This window comes from Eubalaena glacialis, chromosome 5, assembly GCF_028564815.1.
Source record: "Eubalaena glacialis isolate mEubGla1 chromosome 5, mEubGla1.1.hap2.+ XY, whole genome shotgun sequence".
NCBI lineage: Eukaryota > Metazoa > Chordata > Mammalia > Artiodactyla > Balaenidae > Eubalaena > Eubalaena glacialis.
The window spans coordinates 27,608,866-27,634,879 of record NC_083720.1 but is presented as its reverse complement, the minus strand read 5'-3'; the positions used below and the strand labels follow the sequence as shown (position 1 = coordinate 27,634,879).

At 39.0% G+C, this 26,014-nt stretch overlaps 1 protein-coding gene across 2 annotated transcripts in view; it reads left to right on the top strand.

Moving 5' to 3' along the window:
* ANK2 (ankyrin 2) overlaps window positions 1–26,014 on the top strand; it is a 248,589-nt gene that overhangs the window by 31,257 nt on the left and 191,318 nt on the right. For both annotated transcript variants that reach the window (XM_061192043.1, XM_061192042.1), the window contains exon 2: window positions 3,066–3,167. In XM_061192043.1, coding sequence (XP_061048026.1) covers window positions 3,066–3,167 — 102 coding nt within the window. The remainder of the gene's footprint in view (window positions 1–3,065; window positions 3,168–26,014) is intronic.

The following is a 26,014-nucleotide window of genomic DNA, read 5'->3' as shown; positions in this document are numbered from 1 at the left end:
GGTGCTCCCTTCTGGCTCTACTTGTTCATGGCGTTCTTTTTTTTTTTTCTTTACAAGAATGATAGAGAACCCTGATCTTAGTTCATGAGTTTAATCATGTTAGACATGTAGAGAGAGACAGTCAACTGGCTTTTTAATGCGGTGTGTACTTTACCATCTCTTTCTTTATTCCCAAGTGAGTATGTTTCTAATTAGTTTGTCTCAAGCCAGCTCTTCATTTTTCTAGGTGCATAGATGGCTGATAAATTTGAGGCTAGGGCTGTCTGCCAAGAATTCCCTCTCCAGCTAAGACACTCCGTTTAGCAAGTGCCATGATTTACAGAGCGAATATGTAGACCAAGGGCGTACTGAGGTTATCACAAATGAAACAAACTTATAGCTCATAGGTTAGGTATTTGTACTAACATCTGCTTTGATACTTTGCAGGGATGAGGTAGAATAGCAGATAAGACTAGCTTTGAGGCTGATAAACATGAGTTAAATCTTGAATCTTCCACTGAAAAATTATGTGACCTTGGAAACTTTCCCAGCCTCTTTCCTCACCTATTAAATGAGCGTAATAATAGTTCCTTTCTCCTAGTATTATTGTAATAATGATATAATGCATATGACTTCTTAGCTCTGTGCCTGGCCCACAGTAAACACTCATAAGTGTTACCTATAATTATGAAGCCTCATGTATAAGATGGAAGTACTTTGTAGGCATCCTCTTTAATATAATATATAATATAGAGCATGTGGATTTATTTTAAAAATCTATGGGAAATAACATTGTCATACTTTCTGTGACCTAATATTACTTAATTTTTGTTGTTTTTCAGTAAATGATGTTTCTTGTGGGCTACTGACAGAACATGATGCAGAGTATAATGTTTTGCTTTTAAGTACTGCGGCAAGAAACCTGAAGGCGGAAAATCTTCCTGGAATTTAGAATTTGCTGCAAGCCGCAAAATACATTCATAGAATAGGCGTTTAAAAATGAGTCATAATTCAGTCCCTGCAGCATTGCAGATATACTTGGGGCACCCTGCCATGGGCACAGCTTTCAGGAAGGATGGAGCGTGAGGCATCGTAGCGGGGCAGGGAGGAGGAGAAACAGTGCGATGTTAGTCATACCAGGGTGCATTTGAAAAGACTCCGAGCATGAATTCCAGATATGTAGATTTCAGTCATACCTCTCAAATCCTCATAAATTACCTATATTATTTGTAAATTTATACGCCATTGTGGTATTTGGGTTAAATATGAGGTAATTTCGTCCTAGGGTTTTCAGTCTTCCCCTGTGTAAATCATTTTAATGATATGTATGCAAATAATTCTGTATTTGAGACTCCCAGAGAAAATGCTTCCATTTCTATCTCCGTACGTCATCACCAGTCACAATAAATAGGCCTGACAGAGTGTGCCAAGGGCCCTGGCCAAGTCCATTCTTCGAGGGAGGGCAGGGCAGCCTACTAAGGAGGATGATGGATTAAGAGCTGCCCCACCTGAATCTTAATTCCTAGTAGGTCCCTTTCCGTGTTACCATTTTCTCTGTAGTCAGATGTTGTACCACCCAAAGAACTATAAAATGATGCCAGTGTCTTGGAACCTAACGAAAGTTTATCATCATCTTTGTGTTAAGGTTTGAAAATCAGACTTTGTCAGCAAGTCAGAGAGGCAGGGCGATTGTGGCTACATCTCTTGAGTAGCCTCCCCGAGACTTTTTGTGGGGGAAATTCAGCTGTTCTCCCAGGATCGGATTTTGAGAGGAATGGGCGCAAGATGAGGACTTAAAAAGCAATTTGTACCCAGAGTGATCATCTTTACCAAGAGATTTGAGCCTGGTATTATGTCAGCTGGTTTAAATTTAATCTTGTTTTTCCAAAATCACTGGGATCACAAAATTTGCATCGGCCCAGTCCACACTTGCCAACTAGTGCTATCTGCTTTCCTCAAAGCATCCTTGGAGCTTTCTGTTATTCCCTTATAATGAGGACAGACTGTCAGGTGACCCATACTCGGTGCTCTCCCTCAGATGCATCTGAAAACCAAACAGTAAAGGAAGAGAAAGAAGAAACCCAGTACCTTATTTCATTTGTTTTTTAGCTCGACGTTAGGCTCACTATAAAGTCACTAGCTTCCTGATGCTAAAATGAATGGATAACAGTGGATTTGGGGGTAGTGTAAATTCATCTTCAAATGTGGCTGAAGATTTGGAGTAAAGCGGTAATAATTATTTTTATTTTAATTGTTCTTTTATACTCTTTAATATAGCAGAGGGTATTTCCTATTGACTTTAATGTCCTTAAACAACTCTCTAGAAATACTGTAAAGTTGCTGACTTGTACTGTGAATTATTATTCAGTGTTTTAAACTCAGGATTGAAATATTTTGCAACTGAAGCTTTTCTTTTTTTTTTTTAACATCTTTAATGGAGTATAATTTCTTTACAATGGTGTGTTAGTTTCTGTTTTATAACAAAGTGAATCAGCTATGCGTATACATATATCCCCGTATCCCCTCCCTCTTGCGTCTCCCTCCCACCCTCCCTATCCCACCCCTCTAGGTGGTCACAAAGCACTGAGCTGATCTCCCTGTGCTATGCGGCTGCTTCCCACTAGCTATCTGTTTTACATTTGGTAGTATATATAAGTCCATGCCATTCTCTCACTTCGTCCCAGCTTACCCTTCCCCCTCCCCGTGTCCTCAAGTCCATTCTCTACGATTGCGTCTTTATTCCTGTCCTGCCCCTAGGTTCATCAGAACCTTTTTTTTTTTTTAGATTCCATATATATGTGTTAGCATACGGTATTTGTTTTTCTCTTTCCGACTTACTTCACTCTGTATGACAGACTCTAGGCCCATCCACCTCACTACAAATAACTCAATTTCGTTCTTTTTTATGTGTGAGTAATATTTCATTGTATATACGTGCCACATCTTCTTTATCCTTTCATCTGTCGATGGACACTTAGTGCAACTGAAGCTTTTCTGATGCATGGTGCAAACATTCTTGTGTTTCTGTCTTTGATATGTTTTCATTTTATCAATATTTCACTAAAGGTCTTTTCTTTTTCTCACAGTCTGACAGCAATGCAAGCTTCCTCCGTGCTGCTAGAGCAGGCAACTTAGACAAAGTAGTGGAATATCTCAAAGGGGGCATAGACATCAATACCTGCAACCAGGTAAGAGCATGGCCGCTGGCTCTGTATTATACATTGAAGACACTCTTATTACCTGCAGATACATTCCAAGAGCCCAGCTTTTTTGTGTGCTTGTTGAATTTACTCAAATAGCAGCAATTCAGAATTATGAAAGTCCATTTTTCTTCCTTACCAACTTTTGAAGCCTCAGATTGTTGTATCTAGAGCTAATAAGGCTGGCAAATTAGATAGATCAAAAATAATTGAACATCAGTTTTGCCTATGAAATGATCTGGGCTGCCCTGAGCTGGAATGTTGACCAAGAATGATGTTTTACTTCTCATTTATCGTCAACTAATTATCCAGACTCTGGCTTCTTTTCTTGTTTGCTGTATGCCTTTTACTTAAGGGTAACTGATTGTTACAATTTGGGATAGAGAAATAAGAGGATAAAATCAAAATTATCCCTCCCTTTCCCCCAATTAGTTTTTTATTTTTTATTTTTTTCAACTTTATGGCTTTATTTAGTTTTTATGCTCTATTACACTGACTAGGACCACCAAAACAATCCCCCCAATTAGTTTTAAAATATGAATTTGAATGAGAAGAGGTTGCAACTGTTGGCTTAAATGAGGTATTTGGATTATTTATTTATCACATCCATTCGCTAAGGACTTTAGACAATATTATACATTTGGATATTATTTGGTCCCAGGGATGTTGATATTTTTGTGCTATTTTTAACTAAGATTTTAATGCCATGAATTAAAGTGTCTAGTGGACTCCAGTATTCAATATAGTGTGCTAAATGTTGCACATTGGTGTGTGTGGGGGGGGTGTGTGTGTGGGGGGTGTGTGTGTGTGGGGGGTGTGTGTGTGGGGGGGGTGTGTGTGTGTATGTGTGTGTGTGAGACAGAGCTGACTAGGAAGTGAATAATCCTGACTAATTTTAAGTTGACAGGAGATGAATTTCATTGGCGGATTTTAAATCAGCTATAGAATGCCTGTGATATATATTGATATATATTCTGATATATATTGAGCCCAGGTATGTTCCATCTATAGTCGCCTAAAATTAGTATATCTTTCAAGTACAGCTTTTGAAAAACAACCTGATATCTTTTCATACTCAAACTTACTCTCCTCTCAAATTCCTACCTGCTGGTTTCCTCACCAATATGTTAGTTCCAACAGCTCTCCACCCTTGTCTTCTCCCGTACGTCAGTCTAGCACTCCTTTCTCGGTTCATCTTCTACATCCACAAATTTGCACTAACTCAACATGGTCACTTACCATGGTTGCCGTAACAGCCTCCTTAATTAGGTCCTGTCTTCATCTTGTTCACTCTAGTCAATCTCCACACTATGTCTTGAGTCATCTTTCCAAAATAAAAATATGATTATGGCACTCCTTTCACTACCAAGCTTTCTATGGCTTCCAATGCTTAGGTCAGTAAGATAGTTGTATAAAAATTACCTGAAGCCTTTCGCAAAGGGTGCAGGATTTTCCTTGCTCCTCTTGAGAGTAACCGGCTTAAGAAGCACTGTCACCGATGGCAATATTTCTTATCCTTTAGAGGAGTAACTCCCGTGGCATCAAAAATATTGAGTGCTGCTTGCTGTAGGGAATATCAGTCTGCTGTCACCCTGAGCATCCCTATATATTCTTTTGTGTGTGTCAAGAATGAAAGACCCTGGGCTTCCCTGGTGGCGCAGTGGTTGAGAATCTACCTGCTAATGCAGGGGACACGGGTTCGAGCCCTGGTCTGGGAAGATCCCACGTGCCACGGAGGAGCTGGGCCCGTGAGCCACAATTACTGAGCCTGCGCGTTTGGAGCCTGTTCTCCGCAGCAAGAGAGGCCACGATAGTGAGAGGCCCACGCACCGCGATGAAGAGTGGCCCCTGCTTGCCACAATTAGAGAAAGCCCTTGCACAGAAATGAAGACCCAACACAGCCATAAATAAATAAATAAACAAACAAACACAAAAGAATGAAGACCCTGTATGCTCTTTATCTGGAGCATTTCTCAGGGTAGCGCTTGCAGTGAGCCACCTTGCGGGATTAGGTAACTCTTTCCTCCAGACAAGAAGTAGACTTGTTCTTTCTTATTTTAAAAGCCATGAATTCCCCAAGGTTAATGTTCTTCTTTAACACAACCCATGACATGCACAGGCGTCCATCACTGGTCCTGTGTGTCACTCGCATGGGATTGGGAGGGGGGCATAGGGAACTGGTGTAAGCAAATGTTGACACTCAACCACTCCTTTTGCCATGAACTATAAAGTCCATTGTCTCTGATCCAGGAGACTCATGTCTTCTACCAGTATCAGGAAATAGTAGCAGTTAAGCTTTTTAGCTTGTAGGTAAGATAAAATCCCAGACCTTACATAGTTCTTGACACTGACCTATGGAATAAGACTAAATTCCTTTATCCCAATATATAAGATCTTCATATTTTACATCTCTATTTCTTATCCATCTTATACTTCATTATGAACCTTTTTTTGATATGTTTTTAGTGTTCTTTTGAACAAATAATTTGAAGTTTAGATACATTAGTTACTTTAAAAGAGAGAGACAACATCCAAATTCCTATATAGATATAGATATATGAAATTCTTCCAAAACTGCCTGTGAGATTGAATATGAAATATTTAAAATTTTTAACATGTTAATTTTATTTATTTATTTATTTATTTGGCCGCATGGCATGCGGGATCTTAGTTCCCTCACCAAGGATCAAACCTGTGCCCCTGTAGTGGAAGTGCGGAGTCTTAACCACTGGGCCGCCAGGGAAGTCCCTTCACATGTTATTTTAGACTTTTTTCATGTATATTAAATACATCCCCCCAATTTTAATATCAATTCATTAACATTCTAAATTTGCAATATGCTGGAAAATAGGCAATGAAACTGTTAGAACTGTTAGTTCATTTGGTAAAATCATTGTAAGTGATACCAAAAGACGAACCCAAGGAAAATAAAGTTAACCTCAGTCAAACCACTTAACCTCAGTCAAGTCCACTTCACCCTAAAGTATAAGAAATAATCTTATAAAAGATCTTGGAGTTTATTTTTAAAGAAAAATAAACTCTCAGCAGTAAATACTCAATTCTTATTTGCTTTATTGACCAACCTCACTTCTTGAGTTACCTTGAGAAGTTTTTAGCTGCCTAACATATTTTTCGTGTAGTGGCTGACTGTCCACTAGCATGTTACTATAAAGGGGAAGAACATGTATTTTTGTGAGAAGGCAACAAAATGTCATGAAACCACACAGAACTTACAGCCCAGCAGTTCAAGTTCCATCTCCACTTTTGTTAAGTCATTTTAATTCAGAAAGTGACATTTTTCTAATCTCTAAAACAAGGAAGTAATAATACATTCAATCTTACACCACCGAGTTGCAGTGTAAATTAAATATGAAGTATGAAAGCACTTTCTAAGGTGTACCTATTCTAATTGCAGTTACTGTGTATGTCTACCAAGAATCAGAAAAATTAAAATTGACCTCCACACAAAGTATGAGATTGTCTCTCCTCAGTCGCCTGAATTTACTAGGTAGAAAGTAAATGTTGTTGTCTGGTGTTGGTTCTTTATTATTACCATTCAAGAATGTACATTAAATAGAGATTAGGGAAATGAAGTGACTAATGTTAACTAATTAGCTGCTACTTATCAGGCTTTGTGCTGGGGGCTTTATGTGTGATGTTTCATCAATTAGCAGAGACAAATGTTATAAGGTAGGCATTTGCCTGAGTTTACAAATGCAGAAACTGAGTCCACAAGTGGTTAAGTGATGTCCCCAGGGTCACACAGATCTCTCACATACAAGTATTTTCTACTGCAGGACGTCTTCCTGAGATGTTTGAATCTTATTTTTAATCTACCATTGCTAATATAAAAAGGACTTTATTCATCCTCAGATCAACATAATATGTAGTTAAAGGAACTTTTAAGTCAAAGAGCACCACCACCAGGATTACTACTAAAACTCAAATAAAATATAGAACAGAATAGAATTTCCAAACACCTAGGAGGGCAAAAGAGGCAACTCTTCAGCCAAAGTACTGCTGTTTCTAAATATGTGAAAGCTCAAAGCTAATATGGCATATGAAAGAAGAAAAGAAAAAGTATTCTCTATTTTGCTTGTAAGCCTGAGTTTCTGGGGAGCATGATGCCATGTAACATAGAAAGCAGGACTTTCTGTACCCTGTTGTATTTCTCAATGAAAGGCAATCTGGGCTGTACCAACTTTCCAAAAATACCACACGTATTGGCGTGCTAAGATTCCTTAAACTGAAATTTGGATGAAAATCTTTTTCTTTATAAAATTGGCCTCATAACTACCATGAGAATTTTGAAATTTAATTGAAAAATACCATTTGGCTTCTAATTGTTTAAAGGATGTGGGAAAAATTCATAAATTTGGCACAAGACAATATTCTTTAAAAAAAAAAACTTTGTTTTCATTATTTTTCCCAAATAGTTACAAATTTGTTAACTTTCATTTTCCTTAAAAGATTAAGCTGGTAATGTATTTATTTATCTTTTAATCTCTTGTACATTCAGAAAAGAGAATAAATCTTAGTGTTTGCTCCCTATTTTTGAAACTCATATATACTTATTTTTTAAATTTATTTAGTAATTGTTCATACGATTACAATATTATAAACAAGGTTAACAGAGCAAGTATTCAATAAATATTAGCAAATATTTTTATATTGATTCTCAACCTAAGTTTTAGCAAAAGTGGTGCTGGTTCTCACAGGCAGGACAGAACATAAAAGGTATTATCATAGCCTGTGTCACCAATTAGGAAAGATAACGTTTAGTAGCAATTTGGTAACAGTTACTGTTTATCTGGGTTTCTTTAAATTAAAATCTTTTTTGGAACTAAAATCTTTTTTATAAATGCCATTTGGATCCATCTGGTCTGGACCTCTCTTTAAAAATGCCAGAAACGACATGTACCACAGTGTTCACTGCAGCACTATTTACAATAGCCAGGACATGGAAGCAACCTAAGTGTCCATTGACAGATGAATGGATAAAGATGTGGCACATATATACAATGGAATATTACTCAGCCATAAAAAGGAACGAAATTGAGTTATTTGTAGTGAGGTGGATGGACCTAGAGTCTGTCATACAGTGTGAAGTAAGTCAGAAAGAGAAAAACAAATACCGTATGCTAACACATATATATGGAATCTAAAAAATTTTTAAAAAGGTTCTGATGAACCTAGGGGAAGGACAGGAATAAAGTTGCAGACATAGAGAATGGACTTGAGGACACGGGGAGGGGGAAGGGTAAGCTGGGACGAAGTGAGAGAGTAGCACTGACATATACGCTACCAAATGTAAAACAGATAGCTAGTGGGAAGCAGCCGCATAGCACAGGGAGATCAGCTCAGTGCTTTGTGACCACCTAGAGGGGTGGGATAAGGAGGGTAGGAGGGAGACACAAGAGGGAGGGTATATGGTGATATATGTATATATATAGCTGATTCACTTTGTTATACAGCAGAAAGTAACACAACATTGTAAAGTAATTATACTCCAATAAAGATGTTAAAAAAAAAAAAAAGAGTTGACTACACCAAAAAAAACAAAAAACAAAAAAAAATGCCAGAAACAATTCTATTAGCCTGGGACTTTATAAAGGCAACAAAAATGAATAACTGAGAATTGAATTCATAGAATTAATGGAATATGGAATGAACTATATATAGTTTTCTAACAAGTTAAATGAGGTAAAAATATTTGTACAAATAATCTTGTTATATATCTATGAGTTTATTTTGACCCCTCATTTAGAAGAAGCAAAAGGTGGTGCATCTGTCTAGTTCTGGCTATGTGTGTGCTTTTGTTTCTGGATTCTGCATTATTCTCTGATTTTTTTCAATACGTTAATACCAATTCTTGCTCTATACTGAGTAGCGCTAAGTTGGATTTGAATAATGTCTGCTAAATATTTTGAGCACTTAGAATTTTTAGTTTCAATGTTGATAAGTCATTCAATGGAAAGTAATTCCAGTAGAGACTTCCTCAACTACTTGTCCATAGCTCTAAAAAGTTTCGTTTCTCTGTGTAACTACACAGGTTTATGAAGATGTTTGAAATGTAACTCTTCTTTGATTTTAAAATTGCCAAGGGTAGCTTCACTCAAATTTTTTTGTGACTTGTCTTTTTTTATTTTATTTTTAAAATTTTTATTTATTCATTTATTTTTGGCTGCCTTGGGTCTTCGTTGCTGCCCGTGGGCTTTCTCTAGTTGTGGTGAGTGGGGGCTACTCTTCATTGCAGTGCGTGGACTTCTCATTGCAGTGGCTTCTCTTGCTGTGGAGCTTGGGCTCTAGGCACGCGGCCTTCAGTAGTTGTGGCGCACGGGCTCAGTAGTTGTGGCTCACGGGTTCTAGAGCTCAGGCTCAGTAGTTGTGGCACACGGGCTCTAGAGCGCAGGCTCAGTAGTTGTGGTGCGTGGGCTTAGCTGCTCTGCGGCATGTGGGATCTTCCCAGACCAGGGATTGAACCCATGTCCCCTGCATTGGCAGGCAGATTCTTAAGTGCTGCGCCACCAGGGAAATCCCAACTTGTCTTCTTAAGTACTCTGCTAATGTGATTTAGATTGAACAGAACAGTTTATATTCTAAGAATTCTCTTGAATGCTCTTTTTCTATGACTAAAAGATGTGAATTTTAAAACATAACTCCCAGGCAGCCACTCAAACCTCCCTAAGTCATCTCAAATTTTATCATCATAGCAGTCTTTCGGCCAGTCTGAACTCAGGCTTACCATTTGTTTATCTGTTTATTCAAGCATGTATTGTGTGTTTACTATGTGGCAGGCACTGTCCTAGGTGCCGTGAAGAGAGAGGCAAAACCCTGCCCTCGTATAGCTTACAATCTACAACCTGAGAGGAGAGAGACAGTCACCAAGGAAAAAAGTAAATTATGTGGAAAGAGAGATGGAAGTAAATGACAGGGAGAAAAATGTAGGGGAGGAGGAGAGGGAGGGGAAGGGGAGCAGCATGTTATTTGAGGTAGGATGGTCAGAGGAAGACCTGAAGGAATTGAACAAGGAAGCCCTGCACTGTTTGGAGGGAGTATGTCTTAGAAGAAGGCTTGACAGGGAGAAAGCCCCAAGGAGGGAGCATGCCTGGCGTGTTTGAAGCCAGTGTAGCTGGAGTAGAACGAGGGAGGGGAAGAGAAGTAGGAGGTCAGGGAGAGCCCAAGGCAGCACCAGAGAGCATGTAGTCTATTTTAAGAACTTTGGCTTTAATTCTGAGAGAAGAGAAGTGATTAGAGAATTTTTAGCAGAGAATGGACATAAGGTGACTTAAGTTTGAATAGTCACCCTTAGACTGAAGGGGAACAAGGGCAGAAGGAGGGAGCACTTTTGAAATACTTTACCAAGAAGGAGTATTACACTTTACAAAGGAGTATTACACTTTACACTTTACAAAGGAGTATTACACTTTTGTCATATTTTCAGTGAGAGATGAGGTGCTTCTAGGCAAGCAGACAGGAGAGATGGTGAGAAGTGGTCGGATTCTGGATATATTTTGAAGATAGAGCTGATAGGTTTTGTTGATGGATTTCATGTAGTCTAAGAGCAAAAAAGAGGAGTCAGGGATGAAGTCTGGGGTCGCAAAGAGAATAATGAGGGTGGAAGATTCATTACCCGAGAGGAGAGAGAAGGTGTGAAATAATCATCTAGGAGAGTGGGAGAGAGTGATTAAGTGTAACAGCGAATCATTGCCGGGCAGAAAGTAGGATGAGTGGAAAAGGGAGGAGTCAGGGATGAAGGCTGGGGTCGCAAGACTAATGCGGGCTAACGTTTCATTAACTGAGATGGGAAAGACTGTGGTTTGAGCAGGTTTGAGGGAATAATCAGAAGGTCACTTGAGAACATGTTAAATTTGATTTGTGTATTTGATATCCAAGATATTGAGCATGTAGTTGGATAGATGCGTCTGGCATTCAGAGGAGAGATTTTGGCCACAGATCTATTATTTGGAGCATTCAGTGTTATAGATGTTATGTAAAACCAGGAAACTGGATGAGGTTACCAAAACAGTGAGTGAAAAATTTATGAAATATTGAAGAGGTCCAAGGACTGAGCCTTGGGACACTCCATCTCTTAGAGGTCAGGAAGATGAGGAGGAGCCAGCAAGAAGAATAAGGAAGAGTGCCCAGAGAAGTGGCAAGAAACCCTGGAGTGTGGTTTCCCAGAAGCCAAGTGAAAGAGTTATTTTCAGGTGGAGGAAATGATCAACTCTATAAAATGCTGTTGATCAAATAAGCTCAAGAACAGAACAAATGCTGTAGTAAAGTGGTGGTAGCTGATGACTTGTTAAAGGCATTTTCAGTTGCCTGGTGGGGTGAAAGCCTCACTGGAGTTGATTCAGTTGGTAATGAGCAAACCAGATACTACTGGAAGGTCTCTTTCTGTAATGGGAAGGAGAGAACAGGGGACGTAGCTGGAAGAGGAGGTAGGATCAAGAGAGGCTTTTTAAAAAAATATGAGATAAATTATAGTATTTTTGTTTCATTAATGGAAAAAAGAAGCAGAGGAGGGAAAAATCAATGATGCATGAGAGAGAGGGTAGACTTGCTGGATGGTGTCCTAGGGTAGGTGAGAGGGAATGGGACCTGGTGCGCAAGTGGGGGAGTCAGCCTTTGCTAAGAACATGGATAGTTCAGGAAAAAGAAGGGTTTAGAGATAAAAAACCAAGAAGTAGTGTGGGTGTGGTGCTGGGAGCTGGATATGGAATGGAAGTTCTTTTTTAATTGTTTCTAGTTTTTAGTGAAATATGAATGTCATCAGCAGAGAGCTAAGATAGGAGAGGAGGTGTTGGAGATTGAGGAGACAGGAGATATGAAATAATCATCTAGGAGAGTGGGAGAGAGAGTGATTAAGGGTAACAGAGTATGATTGCCAGGCAGTGTTAAGGGCCCACTTAAGGATTATGACAAGCGAGCACGTATGTGTATCTCTGCAGCCACATTCAGACATGGGATCAGTTGCAGAGATTGTGGTTGAGCTAAGCATGTATAGTACAGCCAGAGAAGGGCAAGCCAACTGCGGATGCATACAAGGGAATAACTAAAATGATTATAAAGATTATGCATGGAATTTAGGCTGAGTGAGGAGAGAAATGGACACAGTGAAAAGGTGAACAGACTCTAGGTGTCAGGGGCTGAAGGATTGTTTGATTTGGGTCAGTAGATTGGCAGGAGGGTAAATGGAAGTTAATGGCTCGGATGCTTGAAGTTGAAATCTTGGAGGAAGATTATATCATTGGAAATGACCGTGGAAAGAGTAGATGAGGTAGAGAGAAGGAAAAATTATTGGTAGAAAAGTCAGGAACCTGAATGTGTAGAGTTCTGGAAATATATGTTGGAAAAGGAGGCAATGAATTAGAAGCTAAAATCTTCAAGAGATGAGGATGGGATCTAAAACATACAGGCTGATGGCATCTGGAGGTTTATGTAAAAGGATGAGGAAAAAATAGTTTTGAAAAGCAATGAAGAGCAAGGAGCATTAGCATAGCTCCACTGAGTCCAGTGGTTAATTTGGGTGTAGGGGATAAATATTATCACTTGAGTAGACTTCAGGGAAGCAGTAGCTTCGGGTTTCATTTAGAACAGAAAGGTTAAAAGGAATGTTCAGAGAAAAGATTTAAGACACAGAGATGTTGCTAATAACCACCTTCATGTGTTCTAGAGGACATTGTGTAAGAGTTTCAGGACATGGGAAGTGATCAGAGACACAGTTAGAAAAGGGGATAGCAAGGCATACAGGGGTTGCATTTGGAGGGCTGAGGATTGACCTGGTGACTGGCACAAATAGGGATACAGGGTGTGATAAGTGTAGTCCATATGGTCCCAACCAGATAGTGATGGTGAGATTGTGAGAGTTGTCTGGAGAAAGAGAAGAGGCAGCAGGGAGTCTAGCCAGGAGCCCATAGAGTTATGGAGTCCCACCTTGATTTCTGCTATGGAGGGTCAACAGAGGGAAGATCTTGATCCAAACACGTATTCAATACAGCTCTTCAGATATGCACTACAGCCAAACACAGGTGGTGTGTGAGGTAAGAGGTAGATGCCATTTTTGCTTAGTCATTTTTCTGCTTGGTTATTTTCTTTGTGCCATTAAAAATCAACCAGCCCCTTTGCAGTAGCTGAGATTTTGTCCACTCATAGTCTAACAGTCTATTTGTTTGCTGATCACTTATTCTAAACAGTCTTTTTCCTTTCTTCTCTAGAAGTTTCCCAAGCCTCTCCCATCCCTCCCTACCCTCATAGATTTCTCCTTCTCCTTTCATGTGTGTGTGTGTATGTGTTTTGATGATTATAAAGGTGTAACCCCAAATCCTAGGATCTCTAGTCTTTAAAAGGCCTTCTCTCTTCTGGAATAAGGAGGAAGGAAAAAAAGGAAACCTTGTTTTCAGCTGATACTTTCTTCGGATTCAGAAGAAGAGAAGAGAATTCAGCAGCTCCATATGAAAAAGTGGTTGTCTGTTGAGGTGGACATGATCAGGGGCTACCTGTCTCTTGCTGAGCCTGTATATGTACATGCGTATAACCTGATGTAGGCAACTGGTTTTAGTCCTATACTCAGTTTCTTTTCAGCCTCTTCCCGCAGAAATGAAAGGTCTTCAGGGTTAAGATGAAAGAGTCCAACATGCAGATGAACAAAAGCTCATAAGGGCACACCTTGGAAGAGGTATCCCTGGCTCTCCCCACACCCTCATTCCCCTAGCTACCACCACCAAAAACAAACAAACAAACAAACAAAAAACAAGCTACCATCAATAAAAAGAAAACTTCTTTGTGCAGGGTAGAGGGGGCAGAGGGGACAGTCTGAAATTAAACCCTGCACCTGAGTGGGTGTGCAGACTCACTGCGGGGGTGAGAGAAGCATGCCACTGCCCTTGGGAAAGAGGTTTATTGGAGAACCTGTGATGTGATATTTCCCTTAAGGAATGAGGGAAGACAGCAATAGTGCCCATGGGAGGCAGAGGAGGAAAGTAGCATGAGAAAGAAGCAATTTACCAGGGAGGTGAGAATATATTTTCTCATCCAAAGCAACCACCAGAAGTTATATCAAGAGATCTGTTATTCAAGTTCCCTTGAAATTATTAATTTAGACCTCAAACTGGAGACAGTCTCTACAGCCCTTTTTAATGACTCCTTTTAGTGAGATTGCTGTGTCTCTAAAGAAGACATTAGATTCTCATTAACCATTTGCGTTCACAGCTAACAATTTAGCAATACACAGAAAGGAATGCGAGATCCACAAACTGGGAACTTGGAACGTCAACAACACAGGAAAATTAAGGGGTTTAAAAAGAAAGGCCCATGAAGTATACCAATCTAAATACAGTTACCAGCTTATATGAACCAGGTCACAAAGAATGATTTATAAACTAGTATTTAAGCTTCAGTGTTGTTTAGTGAAAAGGGCACTTTGCTGGAAGGAATAAGACCCAGGATTGGCACACAGTAGGTTTCCATAATATTTGATACATGAATAATTGAATAAACACAGACATTGAGCCAATCACTTAAATTATTCTGAGTCAAATAATCCATTCTTGAAATGGTAAATAATAATACCTATGATATCAAATAATAGTTTCTTTATTGCATGCCTACTACATGCTTATCACTGTGTTACATACTTTATGTATGTAATCTTCACAACATACTTCTCTACCTTAAAGGGAGACTACTTTGGGCTCAAGTGATACGTGAGAAAACCCACTGTGTTGCACACACTCATTCAGGAGACCAAATTATGGCTGTGACAGTTGCAGTTGGAGAGAAGTTAATTAACAAAAAGTTGGGCTGGCCACAATGGATGATTTTACTCAAGCTAGAGTAGCTGGATGGACAAATTCTGGATAAGTTCTAACAAGTTTATTCCTTCCAACTTAATCAAAATTGTCATTATTCCTTTCAGACAACTTGTAATTCTGTGGGACATAGTAAAGCTTCTAATACTTAGGAAGGTTCTAGTCTTGCTTCCTCAAGCAGCTATTCTGCTTTCCGAATGGAAAGACCCAAGTTTGATCAGGTTATGTTTACAGACCATCTCTTGAGGTAGTATTTCTTCTACTTAGAGAAAGAGATTTTTTGGGGAACCCTGAGAATACATCTGTATGCTTCAGTTTCAGAAATCCTGCATTAAAATTCATGTTCCTTTAAATGATCCCTTGGAATCAATCAAGAACACAGGAACAAGAAATTACTAGATGATATTTAATTAAATGTGATTTACCCAGATGATCTAGCATATATGTCTATTAATTTTTTTAAGATTGGCTCTTAAATGCAAATATCAGATTAAAAAAATTGTCAGAGAATTCTGAGATCCTCAAGAGCACATCCAAGGATTCCAGGCTGAGAAAAGCCACTTTAGATTAAATCCTTCTCTCACGGTCTAATTTGCTCTTATACACATTAATGTTAACCAGCTTCAGCCTCAGAGAGTGCACTTTTCCTGATTGTGTTTCCAAAGGCTAGAGGTGGACGTAGTTGTACCTGACTTGTCTGTGCACTGACCACATTTCCTGATAAAATGCACAGTGACCGGATGAATTAAACAAAATCCTGTTAACCTCTGCATGGTCCATACTATTCATTAGCTCATTCATTGTAAGAATATTACTGCAGTATCCTTCGCCTTGTGCTAAGTACTATATTAGGCGTAGAGGTTACAAAGGTGAATAGATTTGACTTTTGTTCATAAAAAGCCTTGTTGGGAAGATAAACAGGACACAAAACACAATCAATTGTGAAAAGAACCAAATTTTGTGATTGTTCAGAGGATAAAGTGACTAAGCTGGCTTGTGTATTGCAGACAAACCTGAAATTGATACTGAATGCAATTTGCAGGAATCATTTTATTGGGTTGGCCAAAAAGTTTTTTCCATAACATCGTCTGGAAAAACCTGAATGAACTTTTTGGCCAACCCAATATTATGATGGAAAGCAGAGTGATGGTGTGGTACTTGGAAGACTCCTATAAGCTAACTTTTCTTGTTTGATGGCTCCCTCCTCACTCTTCCCATATTCTTTTAGAGCACAGCAAGCCAAATTTGGCTTATTTTTAATTAAAATTATAAAAAAGGGGGGATATTATTAATTATTAATTATCTAATAACATTACTAGATTTTTTTATGGGTACCTGGAAATGTAGACTTGGTTCCTCGCACAATGCTTGGCATACAATACATGTACAAAAAAGTTTAAAAAAACAACAAAAAAAATTTTAGGTGAATAATTGATATTCAGTTATTATTAATTATTGAATTTAAGCTTTCTCTAGTTTACATTAATTTGAAACTCTGTGCCATGTTTTTATCTGAGTTTAATATTGTGGACAGCATTCTTGTGCCTCACTAGAAGTAGGCGGACACAGCACGTACTAGAATGAGCTGTGTGGAACCTTTTTAGGTTCCATGCTCCTGTCTTGCTTCCTGCCCTTTGAGATCCTGCTGCTCTTTCCCTCTCTCACTTCAATCTCACCCTTGGCCCCTGGAGGCACATCCACTTCAGGCTGCCCCACTAGAGGAGTTTTCTTGTTTCATTTAAAAAAAGTTACTGGTTAATTCTGATATACATTCCTTCCCCTGCTTGCCAATCTTGATAAATTCTATGTCAGAAGAAGATCCATGTTTTTAATGCCCTCTTTTAAGATGAGTTGATTGAAATATTAAATGAGTCAGTGATAAATATACAAAGATGAGACTTCGTCTAGTGGATATTTTCTTTAAATCTTCTGGAAATTATACTCTCCTTACATGTCATTTAAGAACCAAAGAATTTTACTACTGTAAGTAACTTATGGAATCAACCAAACATAACCCCTTTCCTCCATTTTTAAGTTAAATGAAAACTAACTAAGCTTGGCATGGACATGATACTATAACTGTCTAGAATTCATCATAGAATTCCTTTCTAATTTTGACACTCTTAGACATTGTAAGTCTAGAGGCCTAAAGGAAATAATTTTTCTCCTTAACTACTGACTTATTATCAGAGGCTGCGATATTTTTATTCTAAAAAATATCAACGAAGAGTTAATGAGAAATTGAGGTCTAAAGAAAGCGAAATAGAATTATAATGCAGAGCCCATAGTATTTTTTTTGTTTTAATTGTAGGTGTTAAGAGTACAGTTTCTGAGCTAGAATCACCAGGTAGTTCATAACTCATAATGTTCAATTCAGGGTTAAATGAGTTAATGCAATTAAAAGCTTAGATGTAAGCCTGACACATGAGAATAAACTGTAATAAGTTTTAGGTTTTATTTAAATAATTTGCTGCTGACTTTTAAAGTCTAAATCTCTTTAAACCATGACTGTTATAATAAGTAGCTCAAATAATTTTCTGTCTTTGAGCTTCATGTTAAGTCAGATGTCTTGCTTTAACACATGTTAAGTCAAATACTAAAGAAATAATTTATCTATCATTTCTCATAAAATTAATTTAACCAGAGAAATGAGACCATGTGAAAATGACATTTAACTTAGGAGAGTTAAAACTCAGTAGTAAAATAACAGCTCTTTGAATTTTTGACAGGATGACTACTAAGAGACCAGGTTCCCATCTGCTTTTTAGGTTTCACTAGAATTCAAAATACATTTAAAAATAATCATTTCTGTCTAACTTAATAATTTTCCCAGCCCAGGTAAGCATTATATGTTAGATCCAAAATACTCAATTCAAAAGTGATTTGTACATGCCTCTGTGGGCTTTAACCACGGAGGAAGAGGCCACAAGCCAAGGAATGCAGGTGGCCTTTAGAAGCTGGAAAAGGCATAAAGAACTGTTCTACCCTAGAACCTCTGGAAGGAATGCAGGCCTGCTGACACCATGATTTTAGCCCAGTGAAACTCAACGTGGACTTCTGACTTCAGAGTGCCATCTGCTTGTGGCCCCTTCCATGAAAGAAAAAACACTCAATTCAGCTCATCATCTTTAACCAGATCTCTGTGATAGAAAACAGAAAGAGTTAGGGATATGTGAGAATTTATTACTTTCTGCATCTAACCAGGAAATCGTAATATCTTACATTCGCAAGAGTCCAAATAAAATAAACATACATTACTTTATATTCTTTTTTTTCTGCATTTTTGCCATTTTATTTTATTTATATTTTTATTTATTTATTTTTAACATCTTTATTGGAGTCTAATTGCTTTACAAAGGTGTGTTGTTTCTGCTATACATATGAATAGTGTGAATCAGCTATACATATACATACATGCCCATATCTCCTCCCTCTTGTGTCTCCCTCCCACCTTCCCTAACCCACCCCTCTAGGTGGACACAAAGCACCAAGCTGATCTCCCTGTGCTATGCGGCTGCTTCCCACTAGCTATCTGTTTTACATTTGGTAGTGTATATATGTCCATGCCGCTCTCTCACTTCATCCCAGCTTACCCTTCCCCCTCCCCATGTCCACAGGTCCATTCTCTATGTCTGCGTCTTTATTCCTGTCCTGCCCCTAGGTTCTTCAGAACCATTGTTTTTTTTATTTTTTAGATTCCATATATATGTGTTAGCATACGGTATTTGTTTTTCTCTTTCTGACTTACTTCACTCTGTATGACAGACTCTAGGTCCATTCACCCCACTACAAATAACTCAATTTCATTTCTTTTTATGGCTGAGTAATATTCCATTGTATATATGTGCCACATCTTCTTTATCCATTCATCTGTCAATGGACACTTAGTTTGCTTCCATGTCCTGGCTACTGTAAGTAGAGCTGCAATGAACATTGTGGTACATGACTCTTTTGGAATTACGGTTTTCTCAGGGTATATGCCCAGTAGTGGGATTGCTGGGTCACATGGTAGTTCTATTTTTAGTTTTTTAGGGAACCTCCATACTGTTCTCCATAGTGGCTGCACCAATTTACATTCCCACCAATGGTGCAGGAGGGTTCCCTTTACTCCACACTCTCTCCAGCATTTATTGTTCGTAGATTTTTTGATGGTGGCCATTCTGACCGGTGTGAGGTGAGACCTCATTGTAGTTTTGATTTGCATTTCTCTAATGATTAATGATGTTGAGCATCGTTTCATGTGTTTGTTGGCAATCTGTATATCTTCTTTGGAGAAATGTCTATTTAGGTCTTCTGCCCATTTTTGGATTGGGTTGTTTGTCTTTTGATATTGAGCATCATGGGCTGCTGTATGTTTTGCAGATTAATCCTTTGTCAGTTGCTTCATTTGCAAATATTTTCTCCCATTCTGAGGGTTGTCTTTTCATCTTGTTTATGGTTTCCTTTGCTGTGCAAAAAAGCTTTTGTTTCATTAGGTCCCATTTATTTATTTTTGTTTTTATTTCCATTTCTCTAAGAGGTAGGTCAAAAAGGATCTCGTTGTGATTTATGTCATAGTGTTCTGCCTGTGTTTTCCTCTAAGAGTTTGATAGTGTCTGGCCTTACATTTAGGTCTTTAATCCATTTTGAGTTTATTTTTGTGTATGGTGTTAGGGAGAGTTCTAATCTCATTCTTTTACATGTAGCTGTCCAGTTTTCCCAGCACCACTTATTGAAGAGGCTGTCTTTTCTCCATTGTATATTCTTGCCTCCTTTATCAAATATAACGTGACCATATGTGTGTGGGTTTATCTCTGGGCTTTCTATCCTGTTCCATTGATCTATATTTCTGTTTTTGTGCCAGTACCATACTGTCCTGATTACTGTAGCTTTGTAGTGTAGTCTGAAGTCTGGGAGCCTGATTCCTCCAGCTTTGTTTTTCTTTCTCAAGATTGCTTTGGCTATTCGGGGTCTTTTGTGTTTCCATACATATTGCGAAATGTTTTGTCCTAGTTCCGTGAAAAATGGCATTGGTAGTTTGATAGGGATGGCACTGAATCTGTAGATTGCTTTGGGTAGTGTAGTCATTTTCACAATGTTGATTCTTCCAATCCAAGAACATGGTATATCTCTCCATCTGTTTACATCATCTTTAATTTCTTTCATCAGTGTCTTATAGTTTTCTGCATACAGGTCTTTTGTCTCCTTAGGTAGGTTTATTCCTAGGTATTTTATTCTTTTTGTTGCAATGGTAAATGGGAGTGTTTCCTTAATTTCTCTTTCAGATTTTTCATCATTAGTATATAGGAATGCAAGAGGTTTCTGTGCATTAATTTTGTATCCTGCTGCTTTACCAAATTCATTGATTAGCTCTAGTAGTTTTCTGGTAGCATCTTTAGGATTCTCTATGTATAGTATCATGTCATCTGCAAATAGAGACAGTTTTATTTCTCTTTTCCGATTTTGGATTCCTTTTATTTCTTTTTCTTCTCTGATTGCTGTGGCTAAAACTTCCAAAACTATGTTGAATAATAGTGGTGAGAGTGGGCAACCTTGTCTTGTTCCTGATCTTAGTGGAAATGGTTTCAGTTTTTCACCATTAAGGACGATGTTGGCTGTGGGTTTGTCATATATGACCTTTATTATGTTGAGGTAGGTTCCCTCTGTGCCTACTTTCTGGAGGGTTTTTATCATAAACGGGTGTTGAATTTTGTCAAAAGCTTTTTCTGCATCTATGAGATGATCATGTGGTTTTTCTCCTTCAGTTTGTTAATATGGTTTATCACATTGATTGATTTGCATATATTGAAGAATCCTTGCATTTCTGGGGTAAACCCCACTTGATCATGGTGTATGATCCTTTTAATGTGCTCTTGGATTCTGTTTGCTAGTATTTTGTTGACTATTTTTGCATCTGTGTTCATCAGTGATATTGGCCTATAGTTTTCTTTTTTTGTGGCATCTTTGTCTGGTTTTGGTATCAGGGTGATGGTGGCCTCATAGAATGAGTTTGGGAGTGTTCCTCCCTCTGCTATATTTTGGAAGAGTTTGAGAAGGATAGGTGTTAGCTCTTCTCTAAATGTTTGATTGAATTTGCCTGTGAAGCCATCTGGTCCTGGGCTTTTGTTTGTTGGAAGATTTTTAATCACAGTTTCAAATTCAGTGCTTGTGATTGGTCTGTTCATATTTTCTATTTCTTCCTGGTTCAGTCTCAGAAGGTTGTGCTTTTCTAAAAATTTGTCCATTACTTCCAGGTTGTCCATCTTATTGGCATATATTTGCTTGTAGTGATCTCTCATGATCCTTTGTATATCTGCAGTGTCAGTTGTTACTTCTCCTTTTTCATTTCTAATTCTATTGATTTGAGTCTTCTCCATTTTTTTCTTGATGAGTCTGCCTAATGGTTTTTCAATTTTGTTTATCTTCTCAAAGAACCAACTTTTAGTTTTATTGATCTTTGCTACCATTTCCTTCATTTCTTTTTCATTTATTTCTTATCTGATCTTTATGATTTCTTTCCTTCTGCTAACTTTGGGGTTTTTTGTTCTTCTTTCTCTAATTGCTTTAGGTGTAAGGTTAAGTTGTTTATTTGAGATGTTTCTTGTTTCTTGAGGTAGGATTGTATTGCTATAACTTAGAACTGCTTTTGCTGCATCCCATAGCTTTTGGGTTGTCGTGTTTTCATTGTCATTTGTTTCTAGGTATTTTTTGATTTCCTCTTTGACTTCTTCAGTGATCTCTTGGTTATTTAATAGTGTATTGTTTAGCCTCCATGTGTTTGTAATTTTTACAGATTTTTTCCTGTAATTGATATCAAGTCTCATAGCATTGTGGTCAGAAAAGATACTTGATACGATTTCAATTTTCTTAAATTTGCCAAGGCTTGATTTGTGACCCAAGATATGATCTATCCCGGAGAATGTTCCATGAGCACTTGAGAAGAAAGTGTATTCTGTTGTTTTTGGCTGGAATGTCCTATAAATATCAATTAAGTCCATTTTGTTTAATGTATCATTTAAAGCTTGTGTTTCCTTATTTATTTTCATTTTGGATGATCTGTCCATTGGTGAAAGTGAGGTGTTAAAGTCCCCTACTATGATTGTGTTACTGTCAATTTCTCCTTTTATGGCTGTTGGCATTTGCCTTATGTATTGAGGTGCTCCTATGATGGGTGTATAAATATTTACAATTGTTATATCTTCTTCTTGGATTGATCCCTTGATCATTATGTAGTGTCCTTCTTTGTCTCTTGTAATAGACTTTATTTTAAAGTCTATTTTGTCTAACATGAGAATTGCTACTCCAGCTTTCTTTTGATTTCCATTTGTATGGAATATCTTTTTCCATCCCCTCACTTTCAGTCTGTATGTGTCCCTACGTCTGAAGTGAGTCTCTTGTAGACAGCATATGTATGGTTTTTGTATCCATTCAGCCAGTCTGTATCTTTTAGTTGGAGCATTTAATCCATTTACATTTAAGTAGTTATCGATATGTATGTTCCTATTACCATTTTCTTAACTGTTTTGGGTTTGTTATTGCAAGTCTTTTCCCTCTCTTGTGTTTCCTGCCTAGCAGAGTTCCTTTAGCATTTGTTGTAGAGCTGGTTTGGTGGTGCTGATTTCTCTTAGCTTTTGCTTGTCTGTAAAGGTTTTAATTTCTCCGTCAAGTCTGAATGAGATCCTTGCTGGGTAGAGTAATCTTGGTTGTGGTTTTTCCCTTTCATCACTTTAAATATGTCCTGCCACTCCCTTCTGGCCTGCAGAGTTTCTGCTGAAAGATCAGCTGTTAACCTTATGGGGATTCCCTTGTATGTTGTTACTTTTCCTTTGCTGCTCTTAATATTTTTTCTTTGCATTTAGTATTTGATAGTTTGATTAATATGTGTCTTGGCAAGTTTCTCCTTTGATTTATCCTATATGGGAATCTCTGTGCTTCCTGGACTTGATTGACTATTTCCTTACCCATATTAGGGAAGTTTTCAACTATCATCTCTTCAGATATTTTCTCAGTCCCTTTTTTTTTCTCTTTTTCTTCTGGGACCCCTATAATTCGAATGTTGGTACCCTTAATGTTGTCAGAGAGGTCTCTGAGATTGTCCTCAATTCTTTTCATTCTTTTTTCTTTAGTCTGCTCTGTGGTAGTTATTTCCACTGTTTTGTCTTCCAGGTCACTTATCCGTTCTTCTGCCTCAGTTATTCTGCTCTTGGTTCCTTCTAGAGTATTTTTAATTTCATTTATTGTGTTGCTCATCATTGTTTGTTTGCTCTTTAGTTCTTCTAGGTCCTTGTTAAACGTTTCTTTTATTTTCTTCATTCTGTTTCCGAGATTTTGGATCATCTTTACTATCATTACTCTAAATTCTTTTTCAAGTAGACTGCCTATTTCTTCTTCATTTGTTTGGTCTGGTGAGTTTTTATCTTGCTCCTTCATCTGCTGTGTATTTCTCTGTCTTCTCATTTTCTTAACTTACTTTGTTTGGGGGTATCCTTTTCTCAGGCTGCAGGTTCGTAGTTCCCGTTGTTTTTGGTGTCTGCTCCCAGTGGGTAAGGTTGGTTCAGTGGGTTGTGTAGGCTTCCTGGTGGAGGGGATTGGTGCCTGTGTTCTGGTGGATGAGGCTGGATCTCATCTTTCTGGTTGGCAGGACCATGTCCGGTGGTGTGTTTTGGGGTGTCTGTGAACTTATTATGATTCTAGGCAACCTCTCTGCTAATGGGTGGGTTTGTGTTCATGTCTTGCTAGTTGTTTGGCTTAGGGTATCCAGCACTGTAGCTTGCTCCTCGTTGAGTGGAGCTGGGTCTTCGCATTGAGAATAAGGTCTCTGGGAGAGCTTTCACCATTTGATATTACATTGGGCCAGGAGGTCTCTTGTGGACCAATGTCCTGAACTCGGCTCTCCCACCTCAGAGGCTCAGGCGTGACACCCGGCCAGTGCACCAAGACCTTGTCAGCCACATGGCTCAGAAGAAAAGGGAGAAAAAGGAAGGAAGGAAGGAAGGAGGGAGGGAGCGAGGGAGGGAGGGAGGGAGGGAAGGAAGGAAGGAAGGAAGGGAGAGAGAGAGAGAGAGAGAAAGAAAAGAAGAAAGAAAGTATTAAAATAGAAAAAAAAATATTAAAAATAAAAAAATAAAAAGTAATACAAAAAAAGAGAGAGAAAGAAAGAAGAGAGCAACCAAACCAGAAAACAAATCCACCAATGATAACATGCTCTAAAAACTATAGTAAAAACAAAAAAACAAACAAACCAAAAAACGGACAGTCAGAACCCTAGGACAAATGGCAAAAGCAAAGCTATACAGACAAAATCACCCAAAGAAGCACGCACATACACACTCAGAAAGAGAGAAAAAGGATAAAAAAAATATATATATATATATATATAATAAAAGAAGGAAGAGAGCAACCAAATCAATAAACAAATCTACCAATCATAATAAGCTCTAAATACTAAACTAAGATAAACATAAAACCAGAAACAAATTAGATGCAGAAAGCAAACCCGAAGTCTACAGTTGCTCCCAAAGTCCACCGCCTCAATTTTGGGATGATTCGTTGTCTATTCAGGTATTCCACAGATGCAGGGTACATCAAATTGATTGTGGAGATTTAATCCACTGCTCCTGAGGCTGCTGGGAGAGATTTCCCTTTCTCTTCTTTGTTCGCACAGCTCCTGGGGTTCACCTTTAGATTTGGCCACACCTCTGCCTGTAGGTCGCCTGAGGGCGTCTGTTCCCGCCCAGACAGGACGGGGTTAAATGAGCGGCTGATTCGGGGGCTCTGGCTCACTCAAGCTGGGGGGAGGGTGGGGTATGGAATGTGGGCAAGCCTGTGGCGGCAGAGGCCAGCATGACGTTGCAGCAGCCTGAGGCGCACCCTGTGTTCTCCCGGGGAAGTTGTCCCTGGTTCATGGGACCCTGGCAGTGGCAGGCTGCATGGGCTCCTGGGAGGGGGGGTGTGGATAGTGACCTGTGCTTGCACACAGGCTTCTTGGTGGCTGCAGCAGCAGCCTTAGCATCTCATGCCTGCCCATCTCTTGTGTTCACACTGATAGCTGCGGCTTGCGCCCATCTCTGGAGCTCATTTAGGTGGTGCTCTGAATCCCCTCTCCTCACGCACCAGGAAACAATGGTCTCTTGCCTCTTAGGCAGTTCCAGACTTTTTCCCGGACTCCCTCCTGGGTAGCTGTGGCACAGTAGCCCCCTTCCAGCTAGTTCACGCAGCCAACCCCAGTCCTCTCCCTGTGATCCGAGTGAAGCCCGAGCCTCAGCTCCCAGCCCCCGCCCACCCTGGCGGGTGAGCAGACAAGCCTCTCGGGCTGGTGAGTGCTGGTCGCACTGATCCTATGTGCGGGAATCTCTCCACTTTGCCCTCTGCACCCCTATTGCTGCGCTCTTCTCCGTGGCTCCGAAGCTCCCCCACTCCGCCACCCGCAGTCTCCACCCGCGAAGGGGCTTCCTAGTGTGTGGACACCTTTCCTCCTTCACAGCTCCCTCCCACTGGTGCAGGTCCCATCCCTATTCTTTTGTCTCTGTTTTTTCTTTTTTCTTTTGCCCTACCCAGGTACGTGGGGAGTTTCTTGCCTTTTGGGAGGTCTGAGGTCTTCTGCCAGCGTTCAGTAGGTGTTCTGTAGGAGTTGTTCCACATGCAGATGTATTTCTGATGTATTTGTGGGGAGGAAGGTGATCTCCACATCTTACTCCTCCAGCATCTTGAAGACGCCCCTCTATATTCTCTTTTAAATAACTATCTGTAGAAGGCAGAGTGGAAACTTCCCCTTTTACTAGTGAAGAAACTAAATTATATTGCTAGTAATGGAGAGACAAAATAGGAACTCTAACATGTGTGTTCTCCACTACACCACACTCCCTCTTGGAACTCCAGATGTAGATGTGGTTTAACCATGATTCTGCTAGTATTTTCAAAAGGAAGTATTCTTGTTTGTCCCAACGTTATTCATCTTATTTGCATCATAGCTCTCATCTAAAATGAAAATTATTGATTTCATAAAATTCAAATAAGCATATCATAAAAACCATTCCTCTCTTA